Source organism: Lupinus angustifolius, chromosome LG04 (assembly GCF_001865875.1).
Source record: "Lupinus angustifolius cultivar Tanjil chromosome LG04, LupAngTanjil_v1.0, whole genome shotgun sequence".
In the NCBI taxonomy this organism is placed as follows: domain Eukaryota; kingdom Viridiplantae; phylum Streptophyta; class Magnoliopsida; order Fabales; family Fabaceae; genus Lupinus; species Lupinus angustifolius.
In genome coordinates, this window is record NC_032012.1 from 25,351,677 (window position 1) to 25,366,964 (window position 15,288).

General features: G+C 33.8%; 2 protein-coding genes across 2 annotated transcripts in view; one reads left to right on the forward strand and one right to left on the reverse strand.

Annotated features, from left to right (window-relative positions):
• Window positions 2,339-5,757, forward strand: LOC109346568. Its single transcript, XM_019586193.1, has 6 exons — window positions 2,339-2,942; window positions 3,045-3,121; window positions 3,253-3,289; window positions 3,833-3,992; window positions 4,203-4,488; window positions 5,396-5,757. The coding sequence occupies exons 1-6, from the start codon at window positions 2,816-2,818 to the stop codon at window positions 5,678-5,680; spliced, it is 972 nt and encodes a 323-aa protein (XP_019441738.1). The 5' UTR covers window positions 2,339-2,815; the 3' UTR covers window positions 5,681-5,757.
• Window positions 7,367-15,288, reverse strand: part of LOC109346570 (protein transport protein Sec24-like At4g32640) — a 20,376-nt gene continuing 12,454 nt past the window's right edge. Inside the window, exons 16-25 of the mRNA XM_019586195.1 lie at window positions 14,674-14,793; window positions 14,326-14,394; window positions 13,569-13,646; window positions 13,306-13,444; window positions 12,941-13,105; window positions 10,569-10,714; window positions 9,806-9,985; window positions 9,063-9,151; window positions 8,908-8,939; window positions 7,367-7,746 (exon numbers count right to left, since the gene is read on the reverse strand). Of these exons, the coding sequence (XP_019441740.1) occupies window positions 7,637-7,746; window positions 8,908-8,939; window positions 9,063-9,151; window positions 9,806-9,985; window positions 10,569-10,714; window positions 12,941-13,105; window positions 13,306-13,444; window positions 13,569-13,646; window positions 14,326-14,394; window positions 14,674-14,793 (1,128 nt within the window). The 3' untranslated portion in view covers window positions 7,367-7,636. The remainder of the gene's footprint in view (window positions 7,747-8,907; window positions 8,940-9,062; window positions 9,152-9,805; window positions 9,986-10,568; window positions 10,715-12,940; window positions 13,106-13,305; window positions 13,445-13,568; window positions 13,647-14,325; window positions 14,395-14,673; window positions 14,794-15,288) is intronic.

Here is a 15,288-nt window from a genome sequence, read left to right on the forward strand (position 1 = left end):
CAACCATCCCAACCGTTCATTTTAATGGGGTAATTTCGAGGTGCCAATTTATATTTATATTAGTGCCAATTGTCAAAATGGGAGTATGAAATTCAATTCAATTAAACTAAACTAAACTAAACGTGTAGTTATTAGTTTCGTAGTTTGGTTTTATTCTAATTATTTATCCCATTTGATTTTCTTTTTTGACTCATTAATCAATTGCTAAATCTTATCATTTTTGCATGTGTGTTTGACTAGCCCTATATTTTCCTATTCACAAGGAAGGTATTCCCCGCATTTTCACTGAAATGTCGAATCAGGAATTCGTAATGGATTTGAGATTTTTACAAGTAGATAATGTATTTTATACTAAGTAAAGTTCCATTTCTCAACTGAATTGGTGAAGTCATGGGATATTAAATATTAGCATGTCAGTTATAAGATATATCCATTTTTTTTCTTTGGAATTATAAAATAGAGTAATATAACATAGTCAACTGCTATAATATTTTTTTGTATGGAAAAGTGAGTTTGATAGCATTGCTAAATAGCTAAATAGTTTATAAGTTACTTATATAATTACTTATTCAAAAGTTAGTTATGTATCTAAGTTAGATAAAATTTGTTTTTGATTATATCATTGATGAATTTATAAATTCGATAAAAAGTAATTTCAATGCTAATGTTTAACATATGAGCTTATTTCAAAAACCTATTGACTTGTTAACCCATTTTCTTTAAGCTATTTGAGTTAATGGTAGGTGTTTGTTTATTTTATATATTAATTAACTTTCTTATTGATCCTACATATCAGTTTGATTTAAGTAGGTAATTTATAACACCAATGTTATAAAAGGATATCAATTGGATTAAAATCCTCATAGGGTCATACTATTGTTCTTTCAACTTATCATTATAAGCTTAGAGACAAATATAAGAGGCTCATGAATTTTCCCTGATCCATTGATAAAATTAATTTGTATGAAAGGATCCTTATCCTTATTATCCATTTAGATTTCAATATTTCAATATTCTTTGCATGCGACTTCCATGCACGCTCAAAGGCACCAACCACAGCATATTACTTAGATAACAGGTTATTCAACCTAAGAGCAACAAAACTAAAAAAAGTTGTGGCATTAAGAAAAGGGTAAAAACGTCTTTCGCAACACATTAAGGGGCAAATCTTTTCCTTACAAATGTTGAGAAATCTTCCTCCATGAATTATAAATTATAATATTCTTTGGAAGAAACATATAAGTGATTTTAATATCATATCTTCATAGTATATTTACTTACGGAAGAAATAAAGATAAGATGTTTTAATCTTAATTTCTAATTATCATGTTGCATCCTAATCCTAGTCCTTATTCCACATTACCTTTACTAGAGGTATTTAATTCACTTCCTTTGAGTTGTCTAACCTTTCTTTATGCTATTCTAAGAGGGATAGCCTCGAAAGTTAGATTATCTTAAGGTTAACTAATTTGATTAAGTTAGACAAATCTGATATATACTTCTTAAGTTGGGATACATGAAACACACTGTAAAGGTTGGACAAAGATAGAGGCAAAACTATCGTATAAGTTATGAGACCTAAAACCTTAAGACATTAAGTTTATAAATTCATCCACTTATATCCTCTTTAATTAATATACTATCACTTTTACTTCTCACGATATTTCTTCATTTACACTTAGAACACCCAACATTTTCCTTCAAGTGTGAGATACTCCCTTTCTAGTATTCCCAACACGTCGTCTTGACCTATCGCGAGGAAGACTTTCGACATTAGGATTCTACATAGATCTATCGACCACTTGTCACTTCAATACTCGGTTGAGTCATCAATTCACCTACTTTGATACCACTTGTTCGGAGATCTTCATTTACGAGCTATAGTATTCGATCTTCCATGGGCTAAATGAAAGAACATATAAGTGAGTTTAACTTCATATGTTTGACCCAAAACAACTCTATAGCTTCATCCGCTTATGTGCTCTTTAATTTATCTAATTTTACAAAATATGAGACTTATTCATCCACACTTGAAAAACAAATGAGAAAAAACAATCTTATAATAATAATAATAATAATAATAATAATGATGATGATTCACATTTGGCATTTGAGAATTCACATAGTAGTATGATAATAACAGTTGAAAATCAGAAAAAGGTAGGTCATTATTATTCTTGTTTATTTATTTTGTTGATGGTTCTTACATAGTGATCATGACGACGTTGGCTTATGTATCAGTTTTGTCATATTTGTAGTATAGTCTAGAGAGAGAAAGAGAAACAAAGGTCAAAGTGAGGCAGTTGAGTAATGTAATGTAGTAAAGTGTACTATCTATTATATATCGACATAGCTATAGCTTATAGCTATGGGTGTAATCATTTCGTAGAAGCTCAGTAATGTTCATACAATATCAGAACCCTCCTCGTGATTTTTATCTCTGATAAAGTGTTTTCTTTTCTGCTTTTTCGGACTTTCAATTTGTCTCTAGTAATAACTTTCTTTCTCATATTTTTATTACAAAACTCAAAGGTACAGCACCCACCATCAGGTATTATGAGTGACTCTTAAGTCATAAGGAATTTGCAGTAACAATATTCTCATCGTCTTTTCATTTTCTCTCGTCACATTCCATTCCACTTCTCTCTCTTTTTTGCTCCCCCACCTGGTTTTTCTTCTGATAAAGTATTCATCTATTTTCTCCATTTATATAAGAGGGTGTTTGGTTGGGAAGAAATAATAGTTTTTTAGAGGACCCTTTTGCTTTTGGAAGAAGAAAGTTTATATCTTTTTTGATATTTTTACATAAGAGGAAATGGGTAGTTGTGGAAGAGAAGGAGCAGTGAGACAGTATATAAGGTCCAAGGTACCTCGTTTAAGGTGGACTCATGAGCTTCATCGTTGCTTTGTTCATGCCATTGAAAGACTCGGTGGTCATCATAGTAAGTTTATTTCTTTATTATGATCATTTTCTCAATGTTTGTTTTTCTGATTTTTGGATCCATTTTTACTGTCATAAATTTCTTGTTTTTATCACTTTCCAGAGGCTACTCCTAAGCTTGTTCTTCAGTTAATGGATGTCAAAGGGCTCACCATTTCACATGTCAAGAGCCATCTTCAGGTTCCTCTTACTTTATTATTTCTCTCTCTTTATCACACAAAAAATATATTATATACTTTTACTACTAAAAAATTCACTATGCTGAAGTTATCTAATTTGAATTTTCTCTCTCTTATTTTTTTCTTAACCAGATGTATAGAGGCATGAGAAGTGACTTGGGAAGACAAGGTACTACAACATTCTTTTTTTTTTGGTACATTAAAAGTTAAAGACATTCTTTTATTGCAAAACACATGAACAATGAAGTTTATTTTCCTTTGTTGATCGTGTCTCTTAAATCATATACTTCTGCTTATAGAAGTCCTATTTATTTTATTTATATGTTATCCAAGTTGTACGTTTTGGAAGCAATGGATGCTTTATGCATTGAAGGCTGATTCAGTATATAGTTGTTTCCTCTCTTGGTACTTATTTGAATTTTAAAAAACAAGCCTATGAGCTTATACTTATGCATAAGTTTATGAAATCTGCAACAGTATTGCTCATTTATTATTCCTTTCTGCATTTAGTTGATGCCAAAATGGTGTAGGAAGAATCTGAAGCCAATGTCCTTTTAAATCTTCTTCTAATGGCATTTTGATGAAACTCACAATTTATGTTGGTGTTCAAATCAAAATGCTGTTAATGCTTGTGTACCAACCTATATAGTATATCTTAAATTGCTTTCACCAAATAAAATCTTTTGCTCAGTTTTGGTTTATCTTTTGACAGGTAGAACATCCACCCAACATAGGAACCAATCTTTTGAGGACTATGATGGTTGTGTTGATGAAGTTAATGATGTTGGAGTTCTCTACCCTGTTTGCTCAAAACCCATTGCAAAAGAATCTGATTCTCTCTTCAGCAGCTACAGTAATCTCTCCCCAAAAAGGTAAACAAACTTAGCTTTATTCTTTTCCTAATAATTTCAGACTTTTCAAACGTCAAAAAAAGGTGGTGTATAGTGTAAATGCATGTGGAAGAAACAAAAAGGATTGAAATATTTGCTTAAGAGATCTTTTGCTTTATTGTTCTGAACCAACTTTAACTTTTTTGCTTCTTTTGAAATTCCTTTTCATATGGATTCTCTACCTATCCTCAGAGCTAGAATCGAGACAAGGAGTTGTTGCATCTCAAAGAGCCTGCAATGCAGCCAAAGAATATGTGATGCAGTGCCAAATACGTACCAAAGCTTTTATGATATTGGAGAGAAGAAAACTGAGCCCAAAGGAATAAAGGAGAGTGGTTATTGTGTTGTTGGTGGTTCAACATGGCTGACACAACAACAACAACAACAACAACAGCAACCTCACTCACATACTCTACTACCAGATTTTGGTAACCCTACTTCATTGGAAAGTCCAAACCAAGAATCTGATTTACTCCAGGTGACCCACATAAAAAAAAATCACTTTTTTTTTTCTTTCTATCTTTTGGTACTTCATATTTATCCTAACTAGCTTTTTTAGCTGGCTGGGGTGGAGTTTGGAGTGTGATATTGTTTAAGCTTATGGATTTTATTTTTTCAATACCATGTGAGATTGCCACTGTTAATAAGTTCTAAACACTCCACTTTTACTCAGTAAGATCTTACAAAGAAATATTTCAACTCCCCTCTACACATATACTTTTTCTAGTAAATGCAAGTGAAAAGTGTGAGAATAAATATAAAAGAAAACTCTGGGTAAACATTGCATTTGTATTTTTTTCAATTTATTATCACAAAGTTGGTTCTTTGAAGACCCCCACTTGTACTAGAAAAGAACTTTGCTTATATATGAGAAAATGTTAAGTTGTGAACTAAATCGATTTTTGTTTTAGTTACAGATTTAGATAGATTGTTTTTGTGTAAGCATTTAATCACCTTATGAAGTAGTTAGATGTTTTTGGTCCCCTTAGACAGAATAACTATTTCAGTGGGAACTTAGGGGGCTTGTGACTGTCTAAAATTTATCATGGGCTGCATTGTGGCCGAAAGGGTCATCATTATTTCTGAGTTTCTTACATTTAGTGGTCCATCCTAATTATTCAAATTGAGACATTTCAATATGAAATTTATATTTACCCTTTGTTAAATTTATAGTCTAGTCTTTAGAAAATGGGGGCCTTCTAGTAATGAGAAATGTTTTTTGTACAACATTTCTAGACATAATTAAGACAACATTTGATTTATGTGACTATGTGCAAATGAGCTATCACTTGTCTTGTATAACTTTTGCAAACACACACTTATAAACACTTAAGAACCATGCATGTCACTATTTTATGTTGATGTTTTTCCCCATGGTTTTGCAGGTTACTAAATTAAATGAAAGCAAGACCAGTTCACAGCCAATGAAAATATTTATGAACACTGAGAGGGCACATGGAAAAGTTGAAGATGTAGGAAGGTGTGAGTTGTCATTGTCACTCTCATTGGCAAATCCTTCACCTCAAGGGAGTAATGGTTCTTCAGCAAGTGAGATCAGTGAGGCTATTTCATCATGGTCTGGGTTCACCAATTACAAGGACTGCTATAGTTTTTCTACTGTCAAAGATAGAATTAATTTAGACCTGTCTTTAGCCCTATGTGGCAATTGATTTGATGCTCTATTTGTATGAACATCTACTCTACTAAGCATATTCCACATTCTAGGCTTTACTTCATTCCTTTACAATTTTGGCAATTTTCTTGTTTCCAAATGGTACCTACCACTTACCATTTAAATCTACATTTAGTGTGTCATTTATATATTTTTAGAGAATTATTAATATGCATAAATATGTGTTTCATGCTTTGAGCTAACAAGTTGCATGAAAAGAGAAATTATTGAATGGATCTAGATAACAACTGTGAAACATATCCACGTGGTTAATCATACATTATTGAGTTAAAAGTATGAGTTTATTCAAAACTAATGGGTTGTTGAATGTGTCGGAGAACATTGTTTCAAAACTATTGAATAACTGTAATACTACTTATTTACCTGCTTTGTTTCCACTTTCCAGGGTTGTCAGCTGCAAAATTGTGCAGTGCAGGCTTTGTGAAAAAAAGTTTGGTTAAAGTTATAAATGAAAAGGAGAAGTGTTACCCTGCTATTTAGCTTAATAGAGTTGCTCTGTTTCATTGGAGATACCTTAGATCTATTTATTAGGCATTAAAGTTGGTAGGTTTATTTTATATAACTAATTTCAAGAACTCAAATCGATGGGCTGAAACCCCTAGCTTACAGAGATACTGCCAATATTTGATAAGCTACCCCAGAACATTCTCACACCTTGATTTAAGAGCACTTTTGGAGTTAAAACTTCTAGAATTGGTCAAATGAAACATGTAACTATTTTCTTGACTTGTTATCATGAAACATTTTAGTGGAAATTTAGTTCTGAACTTCAACTTTACTGTCTGAAGATTGAAAATTAATCAATTCAAGTAAAACCACTCCATGGTCATGTTAAAACCATTAGCTAAGCTAACAGCTGATAGGGTTGTATGATTTGGGATAGAAAACTGATTTATTTAATAAAAATATGTTTGTTGATATGTTTGAATACCTTATGATTAAAAATACTTTTGATAAACGAATGTTGTATTTTCAAGTGAATACCTTATTTTCCAAAACAAGAACACAAACGTTAGTTAAAAAAAACGTCAGCAGATATCTGTGCTGGAACAAGCAAAAAGGAAAATCAAATGCATTTTTTTGTCTTAAACAAACATGACCCAACAATTGTTATGATCTCTACGGCAATTTCCATGGTTACACCACCGTAACTATGGTGGTTATCTTTTCACTTCACTGCCCACAAAATCAACAACCACTCACCATTTCTTACTGGCCCCACTCACTTCTAACCGGAAAGTTCACTCTCGCCGCTCATGCGGCCTTCGACTAGCCAATGTTCCATTTACTCAGACAACAACAACGACTGGGCTAAGAAGAACCTCACTCATCATATCAATTAACCACTCTTATTTTTTGGGGGCATGTGTCAAGCTTAAACAGATACGCCAAGAAATGGAAGAATTTGTGATGTCATTTTGGTGATACATGTTATGGAAAACTATCTATTCTTTTCAATATTGAGGAATCCTAAATTTGTTACTATTTGACTATTCAGTTGTGGGCAATTCTATTTACATCCTAAATAATTTGCACCAAAACTCTCCGAATTACTCTAACCCTTATTCACCCCATCACCATCGCTTGCTTCAACCCGTGTGTACTACTGACAATACTACTCAGATTTTGTTCATTTGCAGAGATGGGTAAACAATATGTCCAATAAAATTAAATCAAGTTTGGATGGATGGATTGTATAGATCAAAACTAGAAAAAATAAACAAATAATTCAAATATTACCAACATCAATTACCTTGTACATATGTAAAATCAACAAAAGTAAATTGTGTTCAGAGGTTTTCCTCTATGATAAACTCACGGCAAATGAAGAATGCCCATAAATAGGCAGAACCTCACCTACCCATAGGGCCATAGGGGTTTCCTATATCATTTAAGTCTAAAAGCTTGCAAAAATGAAGCAGACATACACTCTTTATGATGCCATTTTATTCTGGATTTGCCTATGAGCATGGATAAGAAACTCTACATAGGAGAAGCCACCCGCGCTCTTGTCTTCCACCATATATGAGAAGAATAACATTCCTGGTAGACACCGTAAATAAGACAGATTTAGTTTAGAATGAAAAACACAAGAACCATGTATAACAACAATTTTACACATCATATTTTAATGCCTCATATTCTAAACTAGTCTACCATACCAATCCAACCCAACAGAAAACTATGCATAACCCCATAATCATAAACGTAGACGATGCACAATCTAAACAACTTAACAGACAATACAAGATTTCCAGATGAAAACATTCAGTTTAGGAAAATTAGGCAGACAAGTGTCAATTAAGTCAAGGTAAAATTGAGCCATTAACCACATTGCTATTGAGGTGGAAGCCAGAAATTTCAAATTGTAATTCTTCCAAATATAAATATGACCACACAAGATGTTTGTTCTAATCTTAAAACAAAACTGTTTTTCTTCTTCATGCAAGGCAACTAATCACAACAGCGTTGCATAAAGATGCAAGTCTGCGTAGAAACTATTTTCCTAGCAATCAAAACTGCTTTCATCTAATTACACTAATCATCCGAGGTAAGAAAACAAGCAACAACATAAGAGGAGAGCAGAGCTTTAAACAACTGATTCTATTGTCATCCAGCAACAGGTTAACTAACTATACATTATTAGGGTTGCTCCATGGAACCAACCCAGCAATAGTTTACATACAGTCATACACAACCATCCTCCTTGGTATTTGGCACAATTAAGTCTTCAAATGAAAACATAATTATTGAGATTTTTCTATAAATCAGGAAGAATGCTTTGTGTCAAAACAAGTTGGTCATGAAGGATATGGTGAAAGAATAGGTTTAGTTGAAATAAACAAGAAAAAAAATTAAAAAAAGAACTCCACACAAGTGTGTTCTAGCTTGGTGATGGAAGTGTTAAGATGCTTTAGAGGATGTCCTCAAGTTTTGGATGGCCGGGACCAAGAAATGACCCTATCCAACAGAACATAGATCAGTGATTGAAGAAGCAACTACTACCAAACAGACAAACCAGGTTTAAAGACTATGCAACAGAAACGTTTAACTATTCCAGAAGATTAAAAAACAAATTAAAAACATTTCCAATAGGATTGGGGAGTGATGCCATGTTCTAAGCTTTCATCTGTTCATGCTAATACTTAAAATTCCAGGCAGTATTTAGCAATGTGGGTCAAGCAATCATTCTAATGCACTAACCTGATGGATCTCCTTTCTTGCATAACTTAAACCTGCAAAAAAATTACAAGGTTATTTAAATTTTTGCTTCATTTAGTTGTCAAATACTCAAATCACATGAAAGATTATTCAATAAGGTCTAGAATATGTAATAATTGTCAAAACAATTAGATTACCGTAGGTAAGAAAACCTTTGGCGCCGAATCTCATTCACCACTTCATTTAACTTCTTCGATAGTGGATTGTCATATTGCTGCAGTACAAACTGATAAAACATAATTGTTACCTTGTCAGTTCAGAACAATAAGTAGAAAACAACATAATATCAATAACCATTTCTTTCAACAATATAAAAAAATTATAATATGCTGAGCTTGAGCACCCCCATCCGTAAAAAAAACAAGAACTATGCTGTGGCTTATAAGCATGTGTTAAGGATGATAAATTGCTACAGAGAATGTAAGTTGGGTTAGGACAATTAAATCAATGAATGCTTCTAGTTTTAGTTTTGGCCGTAGGAAAAGAATTATCTCTATCTGCAAATGACAATTCTCGGTATTTGGAAATGCTCAAATGCCGAAACCTTCTTCTGGAAAGAGTTTTCAAAGAAAAGTATCATATAACATTAATGCTGCCATTGTACAATGCAACCGATGACCAAGACCTGCATTTTCTTCTTGATTCATTGGGGGCTATGATGGATTTTAATCCAAATTGTTCATTGTGTATATGGTGGATTTTACTTTCACTAGTCAGGGTAGGTAAAACGTGGAAGTAAATAAACCATTAAGGCAATAACCACCCTTCGAACATTGATAACCACTTAAAGGTTCAACTGTTCCTATTCTACCACAAATTCCTTGCTTTTGATGAGGAGAAGAACCATGGAAAAAAGGAGAGAGAGAATAACATAATTTACCAGCATAGGAATTTCTTCAACAGTGGCAACACCAAACAGTCTCCGCACAATATCAGGATTTACAGAGTCTCCAATATATATCAAACAATCATGTCCATTCTCAAGAAGATATACTCCATCATCACTGATGTGTTCACTAGAAAGAGGAAGAAAGGAAGGAATAACAGATTCCTCATCTTCCTGCAATTTATAAAAAAATATTAGTGTCTCTACAAGTAAATTAAATAAATGAGGTCAGGGTTAATTGGCATTGTTGTAAAACAAAACTTTACAATTGATGCCTTTTAAAAAAATCAACTGCTGCTTATGCTCACAAAAAATGCATATCAATCAAATAACATGTACGACAAGCTTATTTAAAAAAATAATAATTCATTATAGTTTTCAAAATATGACACATATCGTTTTTAAATAATAGCTACCCATATGATTCATTGTCAAGTTTTGATCAAGTACTATTAGAGCTTGAAAGATCTGAGAAAGTGAAGGAGAGAATCACTGTTGTATTTGTTATTAGAAAACTTGGATCTGAAACTCAGGTCTATAACTACATTTTTAGATGCTTAATGACAGCAATCACCACTGAGGCAGCTAACATGTAAGTGATCATTAACATTAATAGGAACTAATAACAACAGTTCAGTAACTAACAGTACACGAACATTCTAATACGTACTAGCTATTCTGCAATTATCTAAATATTTGTCATAAAGAACATTCACATTTTCTCATACAAATAACTTTTAACATTTAAACAATATACCTTTGAGTCAAGGTCATGGATAGAGATCATCCTAGGATACACAAGTGGTATTGCTAATGGAGCAGATAGAGAGGAGACATAGTTTATCCAAAATGACCGTTCATCAATCTTTCCTTCAGTTCGCATCCCCGTACTCTTAGTTAATGCTGTAAAAATGAAGAATGAAATTAGCACCCACTTGGTGCAGGCCTTCTTAAGGAAACTAAAATATCAACATCTTGAATTTGAACAGAACAATAAATATTGATTGTTGACAAATAAAGCAAATACTTATGAGTGTTGGCAGTCATCGGGCCATCCCCAATTCACAGCAAAAACAAGACCTTGCCTCAAAACAGGAGCAGAAAAGGAAAATAATGAAAGTCACTGACCATAAAGGGGGAGCAAGTGCAAACCTATATCCTAAGTATAAAAATAAGAGTGGGGATCCACTTACTCCAAGAGTAAGTTTTTAAAACTTACTCTTCATCCTAGCCATCAATTCTATGGACATCTAATGGTTTAGATCTACTCACTAATTGAAGCCATTGGATTTTCCTAGAATTAATGGCTAGGATAGGGAGTAAGTGGATCCCTCCCCTAAAAATAATATGAAAGAAAATTTCTTCTGAAGGATATTGTTACATTTAAGATTTTAGATCACATGTTACTAGCATCAAAATACAGGAGTGACAGTAATAATAAAAAAATAGAAAGAAAGCTTGCTCAGCGAGTCAGCGGGTGGCCAAATTCTTCTCTTTGGGTGGTCGGATCACACTCATTCAGTCTTCTTTAGCATCACACTCATTCACTCACTTATCTTGGTATTCCTTTGGGAGGCAATCCACGTGCTTTATCTTTTTGGAACCCGGTGGTGTGTAAGATTTACAAGAGGCTAGAATGTTGGGAGGTGGTTTCTTCTCTTTGGGTGGATGGATCACACTCATTCAGTCTTCTTTAACGAGTATCTTTATTTCCTATCCCTTTTCTGTACTCCTGTGGCAGTGGCCCAGAAATAACGAAAGTTATGGGGGACTTTCTCTGGACTGGGTAAGGTGATACCAAGCATTACCAACTTGTTAGTTGGGAAGCCTGCTGTAAGGCTGAGAAGGAGGGAGGCTAGGCCTTGATATTCTGGTATCCAAGAATAAGGCTTTGTCTGCAAAATGGTTATGGCAATTTCCTATGCAGACATTATCTCTTTGGTATTAAGTTATTGTAGTAAGTACGGACTGCATCCAATTGGGTGGAACACTAACCCCGTGAGAGGAGGTACCTGTGCTAGTCCTTAGAAATTCATTTTGGGAGATGGTTGTTGCATTAACATTTGGAAAGACATTTAGGTTGATAATGCCACTCTTTCTGAATCCTTCCAAAGACTTCATCACCTCTCCTGTCTGCACAATGCCCCTGTTTGTCTATATTATTCTCAAGGTAACACCGCTTGGTATAGCCATTTCTTCATAAATATACATGATAGAGAGGAAAATGAGCTACAATCTCTTTTGGTCTTAATTGATTCTACTTGTCTCTCCTCTACTCCTGATTGAAGAATTTTGCTTCTTGATCAGTCAGGAATGTTCACATGCAAATCCTTCTTTCAGTTCTTAACCCTTTCACAAAACTCAAACAGTTTTCTTTTTGGAAAAACCCATATTGATCAATAACACTTCTCCAAAGGTTAAAGCTTTTGTTTGGACAGCTATCCTTATAACAGGATTAACACCAAAGACATGCTCCAGAAGCGAAAACCTCTGTTTTATCTCCTAATATGTGTATAATGTGTGGTTCAGAATCTGAAAGTGAACATCATCCTACATTGCTCGGCAGCAAATGTTCTTTGGAATAGATTTCTGTATCTTCCGGGAATCTTGGATTTTCCCTTCAAGCTTGAACTCTTTTATGCTCACTAAGTTCAGAGGTTTTGATTCCCGTAAAGATGCCAAAGTTTTATGGTAGTGTTCTGTTTTTGCAGTTCTTTGGTGTATTTGGTTGGAAAGGAACAATAGAATTTTCAATGATTCCTTTTCGCCTCTGGATTATGTCTGGGATAGGGTTACATTTTTGGCCGGGATCTGGTGTAAATCCCATGGGCTCTAGCGGGGTTAATATGGTATGTCCAGATCATATTAACCCTGGTAGGTCATATATTAACACCAAATTGGCATAGTATATGGGCTGTATATTTACAAGGATTGGCATGCTTTGTTGCGTCCACCTTTTTGATAGGTTCTAGTTCTTTCCTTTTGTATTTGGGAGGTCTAGTTCTTTCCTTTTGTGTTTGGGAGGATTTCTTGTCCTCTTGTAACTGTCTCTCTTTTTCTAAAATCATTAGTTACACATAATTGTTCATCAGGAAACTTCTACAAAGAATGCATTAAATTCATACATACCAAGCGTGTAGAGGGGCAAAAGCTTAAGTGCCTCTGGAAGAATAAGTTGTCCAGATGAAGATACTGTAGCACAATATTTACGGTATGCAAATAGAGCATTGATGCAAAGGGTTGTCACTTGTTCTCGAACAAGAGGGAGTGGCCTTGAAGGAACTTCATTAGCAGCTACATGAAAAAAAGTAAAGCTGTTAAAATTCTCCCATCTAAAAAATTCACCTGCATACACATGTTCTAGAAGACAAAGAGGATGACACCACCCTGGAAACAGTTATCCATAGAAAGCCAACAAATTCAATATAAAGCTTTTACTGACATATATAGCAACCACAAATACCAAAAACAGATCAATGAGGACAAATGAGTACCTTGCTTCAAGAAACAGCAAAACTGGGTGTCCAAGTCAGCAGCACGGAATAAATTGCTAAGCATACTAGTGACAGGCAGAGATAAGGTTATGACACGTATTCTTCTTTCGCCATTCAGAGTTGTATAAAGAAGAGCACACTGAGAAGAAATGAGAAGAAAATTTTAACTCACAGCAGGTTAAGAGTTTTCAAGGTCAATATAAGGTGATCTAAAGATCATAAACTTCCTTCAGATATAGTAGAGCAGTGAAATTGTCTAATACCTGAAAAGCACATTCGGACCCGTCCTGCAACTTATCATCATGTTTCAGAGTTACCATGAATGTTTTGTCACAGTCAATCTGCATATAAGAAAAATTAGGCCACAGGTTGAAGATACCAAAGTAACAGCAGACATAAGAACAACTCAACTGTTATCTTTCTGGATAATTTTTTTCTAAAAACATACTGACCAATGATGATCAGTATTAAGAGAATGATGCAAGAAGCAGAATATTGTGAGGACAAAGCAAATCCTCTAGATCAGCCAACTCAAATAAGTAGAAACTTGCAAGCTAATTCCCCTATTTGTCACATGTTTGTAAAACCTATGTACAAAATTTTCATCAGAATTGGATGTTACTACAATGGATGAAGAATCACTTTTTCTTCTACTTTTAACTATATATCTACTTAACTAATGCATATAATCCATGTATCAACTAAATCTAACCAGTAAAACAAAGTCTACTTAGAACCAATGTTAGTTGCACCTGATCACTATAAAGTTGGTAGCAGCAAACTTGTGCAACTACAGATCAGTTGTACACAATCCAAATTCTAAGAGTCCCAATGAAAATTATCTGATTAAGTATATACAAACATTTTAGTTTTAGCATACAATATTAACTTAACAGATGTCAAAATAATTTCAACCATCGATCAGTCCATGCATATATTCACAAAGATAAACATGCACTTAAGGTTACACAAATCAATTCAATGTATTTAATTTTCCAGCATCTAGAAAAATATACAAACCCCAGGTAGGTCAACATCAGTTGGGATGCGTTTACAGAAGTTGCCATGGTATTCTTGTACTTGGATACCCTGACAAAAAAATTCCTGAAATTTTTAGAGCCTGTATATTGTATAAGGAGAATAAAAAAATAGTGATACAATAACTAAGTCTTAATCTCACTAGTTGGGGTCGACTACATGGTTCCTATGACACCATAATGATCTATCATGCATCATGTCCATTGACACAGTGTTATTTCCAAATCCTTCTAATAGTCTCACCTATGGTTATTCTTGGTCTCCCTCTACCTTTGAATAAAAAAATTTGGTGATACAAGGAGATCAAAAAGAGTGATACAAGCAGATTACCTGGCTGCATCTCACACGCATCACAGCTTCAAAACCTTGAGGCCTGGTTATATTCCACCTTAGATCATTGTAAAGCTTGGCCGGATCAGAAAGAGCTGAGAATGGGTAGTAGTAATACACCTGGCAAAAAGTAAGAAGTTCAACATCTTAAAATCTTGTGTTTGCAACACATATACTTGTATAACATATTACTTCCTTTACATATTAAATCTTCATGAAAGATAGATTAGAAATGTAACAAGGGCAATAGATTAAACAAAGGCACATTTTAAATTATTCAATAAATACTTTCTCCTTTTCAAAAACATAAAATTATTCATCAACTTATATCTTATAAAAGCTTAAAATAAATCTTATCAAGTTACAAGAAAGAAAAACATGAGGAAAGACATCTAGTCTTTATCCCGTTTGGTGGGGTCGACTATATAGATTGAATGATGTCATTCAGTTACATCAGAAACAAAATTTTCAATACATTATTTAGTTTACAGTCTTTTATGGTCTCTCCTAAGTTCTCACTTTTTAACTCTGCCTATGCCATTCTTTGTTGTCAATCCTTACATTGCCAATCCCAAGCCAGGATAAAAAGATGATAACATGCAAAACCGTTTATGA

Excerpts from the sequence above, each read along its gene's own strand:
- LOC109346568 (XM_019586193.1), top strand. The coding sequence starts at position 2,816 with ATGGGTAGTTGTGGAAGAGAAGGAGCAGTGAGACAGTATATAAGGTCC. Across the intron at positions 2,943-3,044 it reads AAGACTCGGTGGTCATCATA|AGGCTACTCCTAAGCTTGTT; the intron begins GTAAGTTTATTT and ends ATCACTTTCCAG. Across the intron at positions 4,489-5,395 it reads AAGAATCTGATTTACTCCAG|GTTACTAAATTAAATGAAAG; the intron begins GTGACCCACATA and ends ATGGTTTTGCAG.